The sequence below is a fragment of the Ischnura elegans genome, chromosome 6, assembly GCF_921293095.1.
Source record: "Ischnura elegans chromosome 6, ioIscEleg1.1, whole genome shotgun sequence".
In the NCBI taxonomy this organism is placed as follows: Eukaryota; Metazoa; Arthropoda; class Insecta; order Odonata; family Coenagrionidae; genus Ischnura; species Ischnura elegans.
Window position 1 is genome coordinate 103,355,982 of NC_060251.1, and position 21,731 is coordinate 103,377,712.

Consider the following 21,731-nt stretch of genomic DNA (forward strand, 5'->3'; position numbering starts at 1 on the left):
GATGACCAGGTATCAGCTGATAGTCAATAAAAATAATATCGTCGCCAAAAGTCTTTGTAAAAGAGTGGACTTGTATAGCAGCACAATTGTAAACACATAGCGTTGATAGACAAACATTTTGATAAAGGATCGATTAATCAAGTATGATGAGAAGCTCATAGCTAGAAATTTTCGCTAAGTTAACATTAAACTTATTTACGAGAGAAATCTCTACACAGAAAATTTTGGAGGAAAAAAAACTCTTTTTTCCATGGCATTCGAACTCGTGTCTCTCGAATCTGCTAATTTCGTATTGGAGTCCGAATCCTTGACATAAGCTTTACACCCAGTATCCGTATCTTCGCACATTATGTGTACTTTTCGGTGCCACTGCAACGACATGCCACGGGAAAATTCATGCTTATGTCCTTGAAAAACCTCTTCAATTAAATATTGCAAGGAAGCAATTGAAGATTTTACCACTCGCTATCGATTATGCGGCTTAAAATTAAAAAATGATAAGGGCGCTCCGTCGATTTTCAGATCTTTGCCAGTTGGCACTGACACTACTCGTGCGGTTTCCATTTTGTTCGTCTTCCAAGATTGGATTAAGTGGTGGACCCAAGTCCTATTCCTGAAACTCGATAATGGGATTGGAAGGGCTGATCACAGGAAAAAGAGAGCAGCACACAATTAAAGACAGCACGTTAGACTACCTACAGCGAATGGCTCTCCAAATACAGAAAAATGAGAAAAATTAACCGGAAAAGGAAAAAAAATACTAATTGATGAAGATATTACATGAGACTGAGAATATTTTATTAATAATTGTAAAAATGTACGTGCAGTTGCTGGTACGCGCATACAGCGAGTAGTTAAAGGGCAAAAGTGGAAAAAAATATCACCAACTCGTTCTTTCTTAAGTGAGCTTGACACAGTATCAACGAAACCTTGAGAAGCACATAGTAAGAATCACTATACATACACTAATTTGGGCCTTGCACTGGGTTATGCTCTGTAAAAGCGTCAATGTTTCGAAAAACGACCTGTTTTTCATCGCCAGGCGGTGTTCTTTCCGCTCTGTCAGGCATCACATGCCGGCTTCGTTGGTGGCAGGGTAACTTCCTCTCTTGCCAAACCAGACGCTGCGGCTGCAATTCCCGTCAGGGTATGCTTCGCATTAATATTTTTAAATTACATAATATTCCCTGAGAGCATAACCACGAGACAAAACGTCAAGCCTAAGAGTCGAAGGAAATTAGACATGTAACGATTTAATGATGATCAAATTATTATCATAATATGAAAAACAAATTATTTATAAATTATTTTGATTTGCCTCTAATTGTAAAAGGAACGGGATTAAATCTAGACTACAAATGAAATAGCATTATACGGAATATAAGAAGAATAGGTCTATCTCTGGAAATGTAAAATTAAATTTCGAGCAGGATTAATTTTTATCAAAATCGACTTAAAACTAGACTGTCAGCTCTATAACAACCACACTTAACCAAGTCAACGACTCCAAATATTGCAATCTCAAACAAAACCCTGAGAGATTGATTTTTTTAAATTCACAAATCTTCATTTTTAATAATTAATACTAAGAAAGTTGCAACGCGATGAAATAAAATCATTTGTTACATTGAAAACGGAGTGAAAAAGATATTATCATATTGATTTTTGCCTGGAGAAAAGTAGCATTTTAATATTAGGAGATAATTTGAATAAAATTTTATCACAGTGCCAAAATAATAATGAAAATGGGTATTCAAGAAGCCATCATTATATTTCTTATCCTTAATCCACCTTTAGGATTTCATATTGAAAACATATTGTCCTCTGCAAGGATCGCAGGTTTGAACCGAGAAAAACTGTGAAAAGAGACATAAAAACTGTGCAGAAAAGATAAATTATTTATTTTATTTAAAATATTCAATAAAAGTACAAGTGGGAGATAGGCTTCACCGAAACGACGTCAAAACAACTCGGCTAAACAGGAAAACGTAAACAGCGTAACCTAGGTTACGCAAGCTCAGGAACACGACATCAATCACGCAAGGGTGCGAAACAGGCTCATTCGATTATTCCGCAATTATCCAGGCGAGTAGTATTTCGAGCCGAGGGATTGGTGGGAGTATGTAGGGATAGGACAGCGAGGCAGACGTACAGACACAGGATCCGAGGGTTACGCGAGGGGTACGTATTGATCGCGTAGTACACATGGCCAGGTGGAGGGGGGAAGGGGTTTGGGGGATGAGGGTGTAGCGATGAGCAACAGGGGGGGATAGGAGAAGATGGAGAGAAGGAGAACCCCCCCCCCCACATCCCCCTCGCGAAGTAGGATTCTCATTAAAATTTTCTGAGAAGAGCGAGCAAATTGACTGGGTTAGAGAGAGATCGAGGCAACATTTGAGAGAACTCATATATATATACTGGGGAGATACCGATCTAATGAACTAAATATTTGGAAGACCTGCAACGGAGTGCCAGAGCCAAGATTTATCTCGCTCTCTGCGATATCGTACGTCCGATGAATTTTTTACAACACCAGAAAAACGAGACGTACTCAAGTGAACGGCCCTGACCGAACTTTCGCAAGCTCGCAAACTTGACGGTACTGATCCCGGCACGACTGACGCAAGTTTTTATGGATTTTTAATCACACTCGTAGTAGTACGGTAAACAGCATGCTTCGATTAAAATCAACAAAAAATATTGAAAATTATTATAACTAGTCTCTAAAACGGTAGTACACATGAGGGCCGACTACATACGTGTGTTCACTTAGGGTTTAAATACACACTTTTAAATTGGCGTATCGGTTAAAAACATTTTCCAAAAGAATAGCTCAAGCGAACTTTCGTAAGCTTCCAACTCGACGGTACTGATTCCGGCTCGCATGATGCAAGTTTTAAAGTCAGAAAAAAATAAAAAGTCATGCGACAGGCGTTCCTTAGTAAATAACCCAAGTAAAGTTTCGCAACCACCCAACTCGTCTAAATATCTGACGAAAAATGATACTACGTAATTCCGGCTGGCCTGATTCAATTTTAAATAAGTGAAGCGTCTCCACGCGGGATCATGAATATGTGAAACAGCTTACTGCAATTAATATCTACATAAATATTCTCACTCGATTTATTTTTCGATATTGCGCGACCCATGACATTCGTGCAAATAGGAATTCAATATTTTGAGGAGTCACCTAGGAATATTTTCCATCAACTAAACTCCGGGCAAACAACAAGCCAACACCGTGAGCTTCCAATTAGAGTTGCAAACAAAATAGCTCCTAGCATAACAAACATATATAATTGGATGCTAGCTTTCGATGATACGTAGCATACTGTATAATCCATAGTATGGCATTCACTCAACGAATATTCCATTTTTGTAAAGGTCACAACCGAGGTTGAATCAATATTGACATTCTCTGTGATATCAGCAATACAAACCATTGAGTTACCGAGGTTGTATTTATCATAAATTATTTTTTAGGAATTTGCAGTTAGCGCTTAATATTTAATGAACTAAGGGAGTAAATTGGATTTTGCTGGACAATTTGAAAACGTGGATTGCCTAAATTTACTTTTTAGAGACTATATTTCCCCTCCATTTACCTTTTTTTTATCGCACACTGGTATCCCCGCCTTACTCTCTGCTTACATCTCAACTGCCAACACTTCTAAGGCTAAGCCCCCTAAACCAAATTGTTTGGTACTCATTATCATTTTTTCTCTTCCCATCCCCCACTCAATGAATAATTGTCATGAGGATAAGCCACCCAACAGATATTACCTGACGATGGTTTGCTATGCAGAAACCTAGAGGTTTGTATGAAAATAAAATGTGGGGTTAGATCTAACAATAAGTAATTTTGATTTTTGCTATCTACATTTGTTCCTGATTTTTTTTCGGAGCGGACCAAGTCAGGCAATCCACTTTTTTTCGTTTTGTTTCTCGCTAACGTGAATCCAGCTCACAGAGTTAACGCATTGTAACACAATGGCCAAGACAACGACACAAAAAATAGAAGCGTTATTATGCTAAAACTTCATGCCTGTTCTCGGAAGCCTAAAAAATGAAAGAATCAATGGAGACAACCAAAGTGACAAACCTTTTCTCAGGAATACCGCGGGGCGGCAAACAAGAAGTGGTAACGGCAGTCTTTTGTTTAATCAAAAGCCATACTTCCGTGAAAGGGTTCCAGAATATGGGGGCGCAAGGTAAACACTTACAAAAGCCGGCGGGGTTGGTTATCCCTTTCCCACGTTACCTCTAGGGACGAGAAAGAAACAGGCCCTCATCAATGTTTGACGAGAGGCGTCTAGAGGGCACCAAAGGAAAAGAATTATCGGCTTGCCACTTAAGTTCACACAAGAGTAAGGTTAGGTGGCCCGGAAGAACGGGGATGAGGAAAGAGGTAATAACTAGCAAGTGAAATAGGGTTTACCCAGAGAAGGTTCAGGTGTACCGTATCAATGGCGAATTCTCTGAAACATTGGTTTCCTATTAGATCCGCGAACCAATCGTGTTAATATTAGAGTATTCTACCGATTAATGTATATTTCCAAGGAGTACTTAAGAAGCATTCTGGCAGCATGTACTTCTCTTCTGCACTTCCCTTGTTCATGTACTTCCCATCACGAATACAATTCTCTCTTCGATTCACGGTAAGGCCTACCCCCTTTCATCCTATCTAAAAATCTTTAATAATCCTTTATAATATTCCTTCTTCGTAGTGTTGTTTCATCGGCAATTCTGATGATGAGCCCCGAGTCGGAGCTCGTAACGTCAGCTAAAATGGAGAATTTAACCCAGTGGGAATCCCAATAAAAGTTTACCCACATTATTCGACGGGAAAGCATCAAACCTTATTTCACTCCTTCATATTGCTAATTTCTCCGTGAAATTAGGATCGCTCTGCCCCTCAGCGACGCCAGCGGCGACTTTTGCAGTGGCGAAACCCATTTGAATACACAGTCGATGATAACACACTAAAAAGGCCGAATGGAGAGTCCTCTGACGTGACATTCGAGAAAGGGAGTATTCTCCGGTGGTAGTATACATCATGAGCTTGACTCCTCCTCTTATCAACCCCAAACCACGCATTTCAACCCCGCAATCCATAGCGCCAAGCCAGAAACTCCCGCGCACCGCACGGCCCAGACATTAAAGGCGAAACTGTACAGTAGGGCGGATCGGCAAAATCGATTTTTTTTCCGTCTGGCCCAATGAAGTTGTGAGACTGATCAAAAATAAGACCTGAAAATTTTTAGACCTCTAGGTGAACCCGTCCTTTCCCTTGGGCCCTCGCTCAAACGCCATTTGGGTGGAGGGTAAAATAACGAAAACTTCAATATTTTATGGTCATTCCCTATACATTTTACCGAGTTACTGCCCTTTCGCACAAAAATTTCGTGCACTTTGACGTATCTGCGACCGTTAGGCCACGAAATGCCAAATTTGAGAGCGCGTCCGCGAAGAAAAGATTCCAACGCCCACGCAGCGTCGCGGATAAAGGGGCGGCAGGCTGCTCGCGTCCCCTCCCCGCCCGCCTCTCCTCCTCCCACGACCCGAATACAGCAAAATTCATCCTACGTGTGCTGCTAGGACGGCGCTCATTTTTTATAATATAAATCGGCAGATGGTAGAAGGTAAAAAAGAATGTGTGGTGACTAGTGAGACGACTTGCCCCCTTTTTGGCGTGCATGGGGACATAACTCACCTGGACACCTCTTCCTGGTGGAACCTTGGCTTTGGTTTGGCGTGGTGCTTGGAGCGGTGGTAGGTGTGGTGCGAGTGGTGGTGATGGTGCCTGGAGCCGACGTCCTGGAGCGACACCGAGGGCGGTGGGCCGGTTTCGTCGTTGCTCCCTTCGGCCGCTGTATCCGTGGCCATCACCCACTCGCCAGCAGACGAAAAGGACCGGGAGTCGCCCTCGGCAGATAGCGTTGATGGGATGTTCCTCCACCACAGAACCTCGCTCTTCGCGTCCGGAAGGTCCACGGTGCCTGCGAACACATGACGGAAACATACATCAGTACTTCTTTTCATTTTTGGAACGTTTCCCTTCACTACACAACTTACAAACGCAACTGTCCCGGGAAATTAATCACAAAAAAATTCGGGAGCTTCGACACGTAACATTACTTCACAAATCACATTAACACAACAATTATCCTGGGTAATAACTCACGAAGAAAATTCGGGAGCGACGGCACGTACCAATACTTCACAAATCATATTACCACAATTTGCAAACACAATTCTGAAGTATGCACGACGGAAAATCGAGAGCGAAGACGAGTACGACCTAACACACTATTTCCATTACATGACTCCCCTTTTTGTTCATTAAAGGCGAATCTATATATTAGCCGCGGGATGAAAACATACTCGCCTGGATCGGTTGAAACAAACTTGAGAACATAAACATAATCCGAGTTTATCACAAAGTAAAAACAAACATATTGAAGTATATACAGAATATAAGTGTATAACCATGCATATTTAAGAAGAGAAGTTTAAATTATAAACAGGTTAAAGGAGAAATTGGTTAAGTTGTAAGCCTAGAAATGAAATGTCGAAAAAGTAGAAGTTATGATATATACAAGTTCTTCATTTTCGGTTACTACCGCATCGGTTGCTATGGCGATGACTACGATTTCTCCTCTTCCTGAAACACTTCCGACATTAATTATTCTTGCCAATAATAATTATTTAATATGCTTGATTGATGAAAACGAGAAAAAGGTCTAGATATGGTAGACTATGCCGTTACTGAATGAAAATCATCCATTGCTTTTATCGCGTAGCTACGAATTAACAACCTTATTAGGGAAGGAAATTATGTTCGGATAGAGTGATGACGTATAATTCTCCTCCATCGGTAAAAAAAGAGTTCATTTTCGAACGCTCAAAATATTTTAATGCTTAAAGGTAAAGGGGTTCTTTTGAGGAATTCCACGAGGCAGAAAAACTGCCGCAGAGAGGTATGTGGAGGCTGTGGCATTTTGAAGGCCTTGATAGAAAAAATTATGTGGGGTGAGCGGAAGGAGGAATTTTTATGGCATGAAATTGGCGAAGAAGATACGGAGCTGAAGATGAAAGTAGATAGATAATACGTTTCAAAGTATATAACTACGGGCTCTAAAAGTTTACAGTGATATACAACAGCAATAAAGACCCTCTTCTTGAAAGACTTCCGACATAAATTTTTCTTTCCAATTAAATTTATTTAATATGCTTGATTGGTGCAAACGAGCATAAGGTCCAGATACGGTAGACGATGCCGTTACGGAATGAAAATTATCTATTGCCTTTAGCGCGTAGCTATGAGAGCTAGATGATCACGGAACAAAACCGTAAATCTAGCTTGCAGGATCATATCAAGAAAAGGTAGTCATACTTCGATGGCAATGATAAGAGCACACATAATTTTGACTGAACAATGTACTAATACAATAAAAAAGGAAAGGTAATGGAATTTTAGAGCAGTTCGGGGAGGCTATACACAATCATTATTATTTAACTTATATGATTTGCATTAAATTTCAGATTAATAATGAAAAACACTTTGTTACTTCCACAAAATTCACAGTTTCTATTTTATTACCGGTTTCGGCTATTACACCATTTTCAAATACATACAATATAAAGTGGGGGCAGGTATATATATAGTGGTTGTTAATGTGGGGGTGGGGGAAAAGGTTTGCATTCAAGCAGGGATTGGTAATTCGTTGATGTATTTGAAAATGGTGTAATAGCCGAAACCGGTAATAAAATAGAAACTCTGTGAATTTTGTGGAAGTAACAAAGAGTTTTTCATTATTAATATGGAGCCCTTCCACCACGTAAAAGCTTCAAGTTTCAATTCAATTTCAGAATTCATCTCGTTAAAACACAAAAAATGCTAGGAAAAGTTGTCTGCATTTATTAATAGCACGGCTTTATTTGCAAAAAAATAACTCAAACATAGGTTCACCTAATATACTCTAGTCAAAAATTTCCGGTACTTGAAATGTGAAATGTTTTTTTAGGAATTTATTCGAAGAAAAACTTTATATGTTCGACATGCAGGTAAATGCTTACAGGGGCCTATTAAATATACTTTGAACATTTCATGATGCTCGACTACTGTTCAAGCAAAGACTGGAGGTTAGGAGTTTTTTTAGCGTTGTCTCGGGTACTACTCGATAATATGTTGTTAAATTGAAAGGAAATTTATTTCTTTAACCCCGCATTAAACAAAAGCATGAACTACTTTATCACCCCCTTTATGAAAAAAGTACGAAATCAGACGTTTAAGGAAAAAGGTAGCCTTATTTTGATGACTTAAAAAAATAATATTCGCCATTTTTTCTCAAGTTGTTGTTAACAGTCCATAAAATGGAAGAAGAGGCCCTCTTTTAAGGATATCTAAGAGAAGAACTTAAACTTACTAAAAATGTACTGATTATGAAAGAAGTACAATACCGTGAAAAATACTCAATACAACCGGTCAAGTGGGTTGGTCATACGTGTCGACTTAAGTTAAGGTGAACGAAGGTCAAAACTTATATTTCAATTTACCCCATCATTGGGGAGGAGCAGAAAAGAGAAATGGTTAGGCTAGGACGGGTACTGAATTGGGAGAGGATGTTAAAAACAGTTTTTGAGGGAAGAAAATTATATTACCGTGGGAGAAGGAGGAAGGGAATTGGATTCACAGATGGATTGAAAGGAAGTAGGCCTTATTTAAGTATACCGGGACTAGCCGCGGTGATAACTTTACGGATTTACCCGCAATGCACAAATTGTGCGAAAAATCCTGAGAGGAAACAAAGTCATTCGCCTCGACTGGGATTCGAACCCGGATCCCTCGATTGCCGCTTTCAATACAATTTTGAAGAAAAACAGGACGGGGCATTCCGCAATTTACTCCATACAAGAATACCTTGACTGGTAAGGTACTTTAACAATAATTTTCTTGGAGTAGAACTTTTTTACGATGGAGATACAGTCAAGATCTTTTCTATATTCACTGAAAATTCCAAGAAGATTGAATTAATGCTAAATGAGTAATATGCTGTGAAAAAAGATAAAATGCGATCCGTCGAGTGTGTATCACATCTTCTTTTAAGAAATAGTGAACGGAACTTGGATTTTTAATTCCTTTACATATATGTATTCCATTAGTAGCCTCTATCGAGCTAGGCAATTCATGGCTTCCTGTAATTCACCGCTCGATTTTCTATATTATGAGGGTGAGATTTGATTGCAACAGGCAGAGAAGTTGGAGGAATACTAAGAGAGGCCACATAGAACTACGTTGACTGGCACAATACTTAAATGATGATTTTCTTGGAGTAGAACATTAATAAATTGGAGGTACAGTCAAGATATTTTCTATATTCCCTGATAATTCCAGGATGATTGCATATTGGAATAATGATACGAAAAAAAGAGAAAATGCGATCGGACGAGTGAGAGTGATATATACTTAAGAAATAACACGTAATAAGGAACGGGACTAGGACCATTCCATTACGTGAAGTTATTTCGCCTTGCCGCGCTCACTTGCTCCTTCCGCCGATCGTTTTAATGCTATTCAGCGATTCTCAACCGGTGGTACGCGTACTCATTGGGGGTGCGCGACGAACAAGTCGGGGGTGCGCCGAAAATAACCGGTAATGGCGGACGCTACGTTCCCAAAAGGGAGTATGCGAGCAAAATAGAACATGTTCTAATTTTCACAGAATAATTATGCGCATGATCATTCAGCATGACCATTCACCGTGTATAGCGGTCTTACGGCGCGCCACTGCTGTCAGGCCACTATTAAGGCCGCTATACACGATAAATGATCATGCGAATGATCAAGCTATATGATCATGCTGAATGATCATGCAAATTCACCATGTATAACGGAACAATTCGCGAATGAACAGTCATGCGCATGATCATTCAGTGAAAATTATAGCACGTTCTATTTTGCTCGCATGATCCTGTGAATGATCACGTGGTCATTCATCATGATCATTCGCATGACCATTCACCGTGTATAGCGGCCTTTAGCCTTAACTAGGAAAAATGTACACGTAGTATGCGGGGTATTTAAAACAAATTTTCTATTTGTACAATTACTTATAGCTAAAATTATCACATACCGTAGTGTAATTATGAAATAAAATGTGCACGTTACATTTTTGCGGGTTCAATATTAGTAGATATATAGATGGATGACTACATATAGATGGGTACGGGAGGAAAAAAAGGTTGGAAACCGCTGGGCTAGTCAATTCACGGCTTCCTGTACATACTTCACCGCTCGATTTCCTGTTGCATGAGGGTGAGATTTGATTGCAACAGGTAGAGGAGTGGGAACCGAGAGGGAGAGGATAATGGCGGAGGCTGGATATGTGTCGGTGGGGTGTGAGGTATCATAATGGCCGCTAATGGCCACCACTCCGGATGGATGTCTACGGTGAACTCAAGTGGGTGGACGTAATGAGGAGTACGGCTGGAATATCAGGCCCCCAAACGGGCGGAGAGTTGATTTCAGTGGGAGGAGAACGGTGTAAAGGAGATGGAATTTTTCCTGACGCTCTCGGATCGCGGAATAGCATTAAACCGATCGGGGCAAGGAACAAGTGAGCGCGGCAAGGCGAGACAACTTCATTTAAGGCGAAACCCGAAGCCGAACAGCACTTGAGGGACAATTGAGTGAGATTGCCGACTTCACAGCTACATGCTCGGAGCACTTCAATCGGGGAAATCGCCGATCAGGAAGAAAAAAAAACTTTTCGGGGGCTCGGTAGCCAAGCGACGGGAACCAACCCCCGCCATCAATAAAAAAAGTACACAGATCACCTATGGCAACCGACTGAAACGTATTCTAAATGCAGCTCTGAAAAAAATTCAAAAGGCCTGCTGCATTATTGGACATTTTTTTTAAGTATCCAACCGATGTTGGTAGGGTTTGTATGGAATATTTAAGAGGTACTTTGTCAATCTACCTTCCCTTCACGGACTTCCCTCTTTAATTCACAATAAGACAGACTCCCAATAATGAAATATTTCACATATCCGAAATGTTTTCTGAGAGACTGCATTGATAAAAATCAGTTTTTTTATTATCAATTCAAATAAAATATCTCATCAAAATGAAATATCTCATGAAAATAAAGGTTCTGCGTCCCTAATACTCATCTTCATAACGTAGTTAACAATCATGAGATGGTATTACGGAACTCTCCATGATCATCAATTTTCTCGCATTTAATTACCTTCACGTCTACACGTCAATGATAAAAATATTTATTCATATATTTTATACAGAACGTCCTTCAATTTGAGGTTTATCAAATACTCAAAACATGTAATGTTGTGTAGATAAAGCTATGCCCGTATACGTATTTGATTACCGGATAACGATTTATTCAAAATCAAGCAGCAAGGAACACAGTGAAACAGAATGACAATGAATTATGCACTAATTAAAATTATTTTTAACAATGGGCTTCAATGATGTCTAATAACTCTTATTTCCAGATCTGTCGAAACTTATGCTTTTGTGTTTCGTTGATAACAGATTAAAATCCGATGAAGGCAATTTTCTTAAGTAGCAGAGATATTCGACAACGGTACGAGTATCAGCAACAATCTGAGAAAGATCGAGAAAATTTATAATCCCAAATAGATAATTAGTTGGAATATATAATTGGGACACCGTAACAAATCGCGATTTAAAAAAATTACTTAAACAATTGGCGAGTTTACCTCGTAGAAGTTAGGCATGGATAACTATGAAAATACACAATCTGCTAGTGAGCGCTAGTATTTACTTTAACTCTTGATCTCTTTCGATCTCTTAAAGCCATATTCTAAGCATAAACATTTGGAATGTGTAAGTATTTTCATTTCACTTTCTCCAGATCACTGATTTTAACGTTTACAGTACACTGAGAGAACAGGTTTGGATGCTACACCCTAAACCCTTTGGGGCGGGGAGGTTTGGATATGCCATCAAGAATGATGCGACGTCAGAACTAACTCTTTGGATGTGAGAACCGAAAGCAAAGAATGTCACACCAAACACGTCCAGTCAACGTCCTTTGGATGGGAGAACCAAAGTTATGGTTAGTGCACTCTACCGGTTTAGGTGCGAAATCTAAATCTATTGTAACGCGCTCTGGTGGCAATCTCATGAAGCTCTCCAGCACCCGCAGTTCTGTGTTCAGCCGTGGAAGCCGTAGACACGTGTGGACTTGTTGTGGGCAAAACGGGCGAACTCTGCTGTCGCTTGTGCTTCGCTGCTCTTGCTGCTCGAGATTATGGACGAGGGGACGGCGAATTTTTTAAGGCCGTTTTACACGGTACACGGAATTGCGCAGTCTGACGTACGTGTGAAGGCGCAATCAAAATTGCGTCGTGTAAAGCGGTGAATTGCTAAAACACATGCGAGAATGCGTGGATGCGAGACGGCAAAACAGCCCCTGTTCTAATTTCGTTCATGCATTCGCGCAATTCCACGCCATTTTAGAAATTAATGCAGCTCTAACCTGCGCAATTCCGTGTACCGTGTAAAACGGCCTTTATCGAAGGCTGGACTTGGAGCCTATAACCATGTGTTCGCTGGTAAGTTGCGAGTTGTTGTTTATTCTCACGGCCATTTTGTGTTTATTCTCACCGCCATGTTGCATTAATTCTCATGCCCGCACTACCACCCTTTGCTTATGAGTTCTTCAGATTCCTATTGTTATCTCTATAAGCACATATGTGCTTATTAAAACAAAGTTCAAACTCTCAGATCATATTTTGTCGGAAGTGCTGTTGTGCTTATTAACATTGACCTTTATTTATTAAGGTTAAATTGTCTCACGTTTCTTGAATTTCCCGATGATATTTATAATATGTTGTGATTGTATTTTAATAATATTTTATGTTATTGGCATAGAATTTGATAATGATATTAATTCACTGTGTTTTGTGCACTTTTTATGATATTATAACGATGGATTCATCGAGAACCTTGCGGAGTAATCATCGAGAGCGTTGGCACGGAGGTTATTGACGAGGAAAGGAGAATAAACAAGAAGAGATTAAGAAAAATTGTGTGTTTGGAGTGAATTTTATGTAACTGTGTGTTTATATATTGGAAATAAATGTTCTATCTTGTGTTCTACATATGGGGATATTTATTTTTCCACCCACGCACATTACAATATGTTGAATTATGTGATAATAGATAGGTATTATGACAACTACAGAGCTAGGTTTTCTCATTTTTTAGTTGCACTGTCCTAGTTGCCTATTTAGAAATGGAAAAAAGAACAATATTTAGGTGTAGTGGGGCTGAATAGGAGGGAGGAAGGGGTAGGCGCGCAATCCTTTGGGCAGGTGATCTAAACTTTTCATTCGGCATCCAAACATTGTTCTGATGAGCCACCCAACGCTTTGGTTCTCACACCCAAAGTACTCGTCCATCTTCTTTGGATGTAGCAACCAAAGGAGTGGTTGGAACATCCAACTCCTCATCACCTATTCCCTTTGGGTGACACAACCAAATGTATGGACAAGTCCTTTCCTTCACCTCAGCGTTGGGTGTGACACCCAAACCTACGATTATCATATCCAAAGTGTTTTTTCAGTGTAGTTTCAAAGTTTTACAGCATCAATAATGGCATGATGAACCATAGGATATACTAGAATTATTAATATTTAATTTTTCGGCCCTCCCATAAATTGTGGCTCGTTCCAGCTTTATCGCAGAAACTCGCCGGGGGAAGAAATTAATAATCTACTCCTCGGCCTTTCCATACCAGCTTTATTACGCGATAATTATTCCCTTCCTCAAAACTAACCATCGCAATTTCGACTCCGGACGTAAGTACTCACTCGGCCTTGAAATGTAATAATGCATTAATAACAAAATGAGGCGCTGTAAAAAAGTAGGATTCAGAAATTGATGCGGGAAGGAGCAATTTATTGATCGTGAGAGGCATTGCTTTCCCAGGTTTCGTAGAAATTCTGTACCCCTAAATTATTTCAAAGATAATTTTACTTCACTCAATCCTGCAGACACCGTGTGTAAGCAATGCCGACTTTTTCAAGTCGGGATTTGCAGAATGAAAGAGACTGAAACTTCAGCATGCAACCTGGACTAGCGAAAAAAAATGTTCACTGAGGTGGATAAATCAATATGTTCAGACGCATTTTGTAATCAATAACTTATCGCAAGGCATTATCAAGGCAACTAACAAAGCATTTAAAGAGTAATTGCCATTATTTAGCCGGCCCTGAAGGTGGCGGGGTGAAGTTTTTGCCTGCTTACTCTGGGGTTTCGGGTTCGAGTACTGCCCGGTCGAGTTTTTCACCACTCAGTGCATGAGTCTCTTTAAAGTTCTGTTGGCCTGGTCCTTTATACAGGGCCCTAGGGTGCTGCTCGTGTAAGCATGTGAAAAATGTAGATTAATACTGCGTACTTTACAGAAAAACTGATAGGTACATGTAATTAAAATCCGTTATAAAACAAAAAAGATAAAAATGGAACCTAAGCTCATCACCGGAATTCTAATTGCCTTTTTCACAAATGAAGTTTGCTAAAGTCAAATCAAGCTAGTTTTTTTGTAATTTTTTTTGCATAGGTTCAAGTTCGCATATCCATAAAATACAGCAGGTATTATCATAATGTAAAACATCCTTACTTTTGAGCTTCTTGAGAGGATTTTACTCTTCAACAATTTTTGAAGTACCCAATAACATCTGTTTTCCAGCAGAACTTAAATTTTAATTTCTGCGTCTTCGTTACTGCTCGGCATCTTACGCTAAGTGTTTAATTTATTGTTACCTAGTAGACCACCCGGCGCTGCTCTGGAGGGATAGTACCCATGGAAGAGGGAAACTTGTAACTTGCATTTCATTATCATATGGGATTCTTATGTTTTCTTTTAGATATCGTCAAGAGGTGTGCCTACCCGGCAGGATGTCCAATCGCATAAGTTGCATGACGTGACGTAACAAACTGTTTCGAGAAAATGACGCAAAGGACGAGTCGGACATGATCACAAGTAGCACTAATGGGCTTGAGAGTAATATATGCACCTACGCACCAACTTTGGTCGTAATCCGTATAGCAATATGGAAATGTATAACGGACATACAAACAGGCATTCTCCTTTATATACATAGAGCTATGAAAAGCGGTCTTAACGTTGAAAAATAGGTAGGATGCGAGAGGGGAGCAGGGCAGGGATGAGGAGAGTTAAAACATGCGGAGAGGTGGGCGGAAGTAATCAATGGGCCCAGTCCCTCTCCTCCATCCCATCCGCAACCAACCCCTTCCCGGCCTTTTCTCAACAGTTCTCCTCAGGGAAAAAGTTAATGGCGCGCGGGCGACAGAACCATGTTCCGGATAATTGAACCACTATCCGTATCGCGAATTCAGACGCGAGAAAGAGAGGAGAAAGGTTCCAAGACCACTCGCTAAAAATCACGAAAATCAAGATTCAAAGAATATTTTTTCTGAATGAAATGATTTCTGGTGGCCACCCGAGTGAGATTGCCCATGATTGCCGACGGGACGGTTTCTAGTTGCATTCGACTCATACCTGGCCATCAAATTGACTATTTCTTCATGAGCGAGAGAGTAAAAATAATTCCATCACCGTTATAGTCAACAGGTTAAACATATTTACAATTAAAGGTACTACACCATTAAAACTACGGTAAGTAATACAAATATATAAAGGGGTAGAAAAACATTTTTTATTACTTAAATTATATATTTTATACGTCATGCATTATGATGAAAATACAGGTAAGTTCCAACAAAACAGACTTTCAGTCATCTATAGTTATTTCGATAAATATTCTAAATGACTTTTTTATGCCTAGTTTAAGGGCAACGAAGGAGCTGGAAAACACGAACATATTTCAAGCTATAATTCATTAGGAGCGCACGGATTATTTTTGCACACCTCTTCGTAGGAAAGCCACTAAATATGCGTACGGCAGTCATTAGCCAAGTAACACTTTTCATCAAACGCAAATGGGAAACTATATACTTTAGATATGAAGAGTAACAGAGGTGTGCAAGAGAGGAATATCAGTTAAATGTACGTGAAAACCTTTAACAAAATCATATTTTAAGAATATAATTTAATTAAGTACTCATATGCTCACTATGTACAAAAATGTTAATTTTTATAAACATTGCATTTCCTCTCTTCGAAATTGTAAATGTTATGGGTATCCTTTACTTTTATTTGAAAATTTCATTTTCATGTGTAATCGAGATAGTTATAAATTCAACCACCGATTCAAACAAGCTTCTAATACGAAAATAGCAGGAATTCGATGAAATAACGAAATTGCGTAGCATAAAAATTACATAAACTCTTGTAACGTCTTTAGGTAAAACATTCGTTTACCCATGGGAGGGTTGCTGAATAAATTTTGGATGGCAGTTGGCATGAATTCCGCGAGAGAGATAAAAGTGAATATTGACTAAATTAAACAAATCAAATCAAGGACTAAAAGGCACAACGCATTTAGAAATATTATTTCCTAGCAAAGAAATGGAGGGTGAAAGAAATATCATGGTCACCAAGAGAAATGGAGATTCTCATCTTTTGGCCTAGAATATTTTTTCTTCCAGCAAAACGCTTTTCGAACACCAATCGATTTGAACTCTCTCTCTCTCTACTTCGCGGAACAGAAAAATAAATCATCTGAGTGTAGTCATTCGTAAAACATTCGAAATGTAAATGGAGAAAAAAAACGCAGACACAAAAAAGGCAGTCCAACAAGTGGAATGTGATTCTGGCACCTGTATTTCGTCGAAACGCGAAAGCCCCACTCGTAACTTTCGCGTTCCGCTTTTTTCCTAAAATACATTCAAATCAGCACCCCCACGGTCCACCAGGAAAGAATCGAAATCAAAGTTACAAACTCATCCAAAAAATTCATGTTGCCAGGTTTTCCATCATAATATTACGAAAGAAGTAATTTCGCATTAAATTCTCTATTTACCTTTTCTGGATTCCAAAAGAAAAAAAAGATAAATGGAATGATGACAGGAATAAGAGATCACTTTCACACCTTTGATCGCACTGGCGTCAACAGTCCAAGATTGGAGGACGCTACGTTAATAAAACCACAAACTGAAATCTATCTACCAGTACCAACCTACTAGCTTCGAGAATGAAGTAGTCATTATTAGATGAAATACGTAGATTAATTCAGGCATATTACCTTCCAACGATTGGCGAAGCAGCAATTTACTCGGGAGAAACTCCGTATTTATTTAACCCACTACATAACCCGAGAGACCATAAGAAATAAAAGCAATATAGTTTCATCACCATCACTGGTCAACAATCTAAGATCGGTAACGCAGCTCTCCACTCAATTCTCCTATAAGACAATCTTTTAACACCTCCGAATTTCTTCTATTTCACATCATTCTTTACATGCTCCATATATTTTGTTCGAGGTCTTTCTTTTCCGTTCTTGCCATCCACTTGCCACTCAATAATTGTCTCATCAGGCCATCATGTCACAAGATATCGCCTGTAACGCTGTTCAGTCTTATAATCAATGTTTTCATGAGGCTCCTCTTCCCTCCTACTCTTCCTAGGACTTCCTCATTACCAACTCGGCCGATCTATTTGATCCTCATCACTCTTCTATAGCACCACATTTCAAATGCATCTACTCTAGATTTTTCCGCTGCTTTCATTTTTCATACCTCACTTCCATAGAGAAGCATACTCAAAATGTAAGTAATGACAAATTGCTCCCTCACTGCTTTTTAAGTTTTCTTACTTATTTAAGTTTTCTACCTTAACCGGTAGTAAAATTCAAATATAATAGGGCATTAAAAATGCATCATCACATCAAATGTAGTACCAAAGAAAGTGAATTGTTGATGTCCTTCTGAGCTTGAGGGAGAAAATTCAAAGAAAAATTACCCTCTCAACGTGTTCGATGAGCAAGATCCCAATATTTCTTAGCCAATATAAAGAAAAACCGCCGAGGGGAATAATCGTAAAAATAATAAAAATAGTACTATAGAAAATTACGAGATAAATGTATGGTATGCAAATTAAATCGAATCGGTCGTTAGTAACTCGCTCTTCCATACTAAAAAGTCACACGTTCCCGAAACACGTGCCCTCAGAGCACGAAGGCAGACCCCAATTCGGGGCGAGATTTACGATGGCGATTGATGAATAATCAAGCAGCTTGTTACGCGAGGTATGCGGTAGAGAGGACGAATTTTTTCATGTCAGCCAGGGCTGCTGCGGTAGGAAAAGATAACAAAAAAATACAAGCGCAACCTTTCCGGAGTATTATTTCCCACCGTGGAGTGAACGATCATGAAGATTCACGCTAAAATAAGATTTTTGAATGAAGTAGATGGTGCATAAATGATGCTGTTACGAAATAAATGTTTTTTTTTAATTATATCCAGAAATTTACAAATTTTCGGCGGCTATTTATACTGTATGCTTACAACTTCGCCGGAGATTGGCAAAAATCGGTTAAAACTATACGTATGCATGAAAGTTACGCCATAGCGCAAAAGATTACTTGCTTGAAATACTATCTCTTTTACTTGACGCTTCGCATAGTACCAACGACTTAAATCATAGAACTGCGTCTAGTCTTTAAAAATGGAAGAGTGCAAGAAAAACATAATCAGTGTACGCAATCTAAAATTGAAACTGTATAAAGAGAAACAGAAAATACAGAATCCATTTTTAAGGTCTCCAGTCAAACAGAATAATCTATGTTCACTATCTTCAACATTCCACAAAACGCGCGAGACACCGCGGTCAGGCAGAGTTTGGCAGATCCACATACAACTTTTCTTCTTTTATGTCGTGACTGGACCCATAACCTGTTGTATTTTGTTAATATTCTTATTATTTTATTTTTGAAGAAGTCATACAGGCACAACCGATACAAGAACTTAATCAATATCAAATCACATTATTATACTGTAACATGGTAACCTATAAACATTGATCATATGAGAAATTGCACACACTAACAGAATCACGACCTTCGGGAGTACCTGGAGGACGAAAACAGTAATATTGAATTCCTGAAAAAAGAAAGAACTATGACACACGTCGCGTCGTGCAGATAAACCCTCTGAAGCGCCCAGAGAACATTCCTCCCCAATCATAACTGAGTTCACATGATACACGAAATGGATCATTCAAAATGATATTGAACACCAAAATTGATTCTGATTTACATTTGAATTAACGCTAGGCCGTGTACACGGTTGTTTTCATGTGACATGAAAAATGTTACGGATGAAGTTGAATAAAATCAAGTAAATACACATACATTTGCTTAATTTTCCGTTCACCAATAGCTTTGCTAAAAAATGGCTCTGTTGACATGAATAAGGCAGGAGACCTGCTCATCATCAAAACCGTAGCCAGGGAGGCTCACGGGTTAATACCCCATTACCCCCGAGACAAAATGAGCTCTGGTCGCAATCAGGTTCGATCGAGGAAAAAATTAAGTTTACTATTAGGAGGACTCATCACTTCCTCTCCAAAGATCCTTTTTCATGACATATTACTAAACAAGCTGAAACTATGATGTTGTAATTTTCAGGTTACACTTAGGAGACCCGAGTGGACATTTTCTCGAATCTTGAACATGAAAATTTCCCCCAGATATTTTCTCAGACGTAAATATTTTATGATTAAGACATAGGTAAATGTTAAAATGGTGTAGTCTAAGTACCATGAAAATTTAAAGAAAATATGGTAATTTTTAAATAAGCAATAGGTCACAAGAAAACAAGATACGACCAGGCGGGCAGGAGTGACCGTTCTCTTAATAGGCATAATAATAATCTAATTAACTTTTACTGTTCCAGAAAGCGTCACAGGCGGATTTGGTTATTAAATTAAATAGATCATATATTATTAATATACTGATTTTTAATGAAAGTTATTTTTACAGAATGCTGTAGTCTTGAGAAATGAACTATTTCAAAGCCCCTCACACTCCCGTGATTTTTTAAGCTAATATTCAATAACGGATAATTCTACTACGATTGAAACCGCCTTCACTACGATTTCTAAAGAAAGCGAGGTAGGATTTTGCGTCTCCTCTTCACTTAAAATTTCGTTCTAAAAGTGAATCTCTTTAGATAACGTATTTGCATGCTTCCAGGGAATTTCTGTTCCTTAATATGGCAGGGTTTGGATACTCTTTCAGTCAGTGAAAATCCTTCCGACAGTCTTTTAAGATATAAAAGCATTAAAAATTGAGTTAAATGCGACGGTGGTTGGCGTAACATGATGAAACTCCTTCATGATGCACAAAGGTTAAGAAAAGACTTAGCTGTTTCACAAAATAAAATATATTTGCGACCGATTTCGATTCAGCGTATCATCATCTGGCAATTACAAGTATCAGTACACAGAATTTATACCCTTGAAGGCGTTATAGGGGTGGTAGAGTGGAGGTGGAGAAAGGGGGAACATTCGGAGTACCCATTATTGGATGCAATTAGTTTGATTGTGTTTAGCTCCTTCATCCTGTTGTAATTCGACAATGGAATCAATCATAATCTATGATAATAATCAAATCATAATCAAACCATTGTATGCTTCACAGATTATGATTGATTCCATTGTCGAATTACAACAGGATGAAGGAGCTAAACACAATCAAACTAATTGCATCCAATAATGGGTACTCCGAATGTCCCCCCTTTCTCCACCTCCACTCTACCACCCCTCTAACGCCTTCAAGGGTATAAATTCTATGTACTGATACTTGTAATTGCCAGATGATGATACGCTGTATCGAAACCGGTCGCAAATATATTTTATTTTGTGAAACAGCTAAGTCTTTTCTTAACCTTTGTGCAAAAATTGAGTTCTTAATCTTATGGTTCCAAGAAATAAGGGAAGATGACTAATCTCAGGAAATTCCACTCAAAAACTTCGTCCGCGTAAGGGCTAACTCGAAGGAAGAGCAAACGAACGTTTACATCGACAGTCCTAATAATTTATTTCATCACTGAGACAGTAACGCAATCAACCCGGGCAATTGACATCGCACTCCTTTTCATCTGACATTCATGACGTAATTTTGAACTTTTTGCTTAAGGTGTTGCGTATGAGCAGCGCAACTCATGATGCGATATGAATGTGGTCCACGGCAAACTCGTCATGACTCCTCACGGAAAGTTTTTGATGCTGGAACCAAAAGGTAGTCCTGGAGACGTATGAACTGTTTACGCAATTAAAGGGTTCAGGAAACGATCATATGACAATCGCAAATTGTCATGAATTTAGCGCTACGATTGTCCGAGCCAACTATAACATATCGAGATTCGCGATTCCAGTTTTGGGGTTCTGAATTATAAATTAAGAGCTGTCCCTTTGTAATGAAGGAAGAAAGGTTTTACTACGGTTTAAAACTTTTTAGGGCTACAAACAATAATAAGATAAAACGAAAAGCCAGAGAGAACGTTAGGGTTTTTTTTTTAACCATGGTCATTGGATTTATCGGTAGCACTTCTTCAAATACAAAGGCAGTAGAGAAGATTGAGAAAATAAACCTAATAGTCTCTTCTCCACCACTTGAAACACGACAAAACTTAAAGATGCTTTAGGGACCAATGGATCGCGGGGCATTATACTGGCTTTTTTTGTATGCGCTGAAAAGAAGCCAGGCCACCTAACTCGAACCTATTAAATAAAAAAAAAACGCCGACG

The 21,731-nt window shown here is 39.1% G+C and overlaps 1 protein-coding gene across 1 annotated transcript in view; it reads right to left on the minus strand.

The window, feature by feature from the left end:
* Positions 1–21,731, minus strand: part of LOC124161282 — a 212,939-nt gene that overhangs the window by 29,980 nt on the left and 161,228 nt on the right. Inside the window, exon 4 of the mRNA XM_046537580.1 lies at positions 5,714–5,999. Coding sequence (XP_046393536.1) covers positions 5,714–5,999 — 286 coding nt within the window. The remainder of the gene's footprint in view (positions 1–5,713; positions 6,000–21,731) is intronic.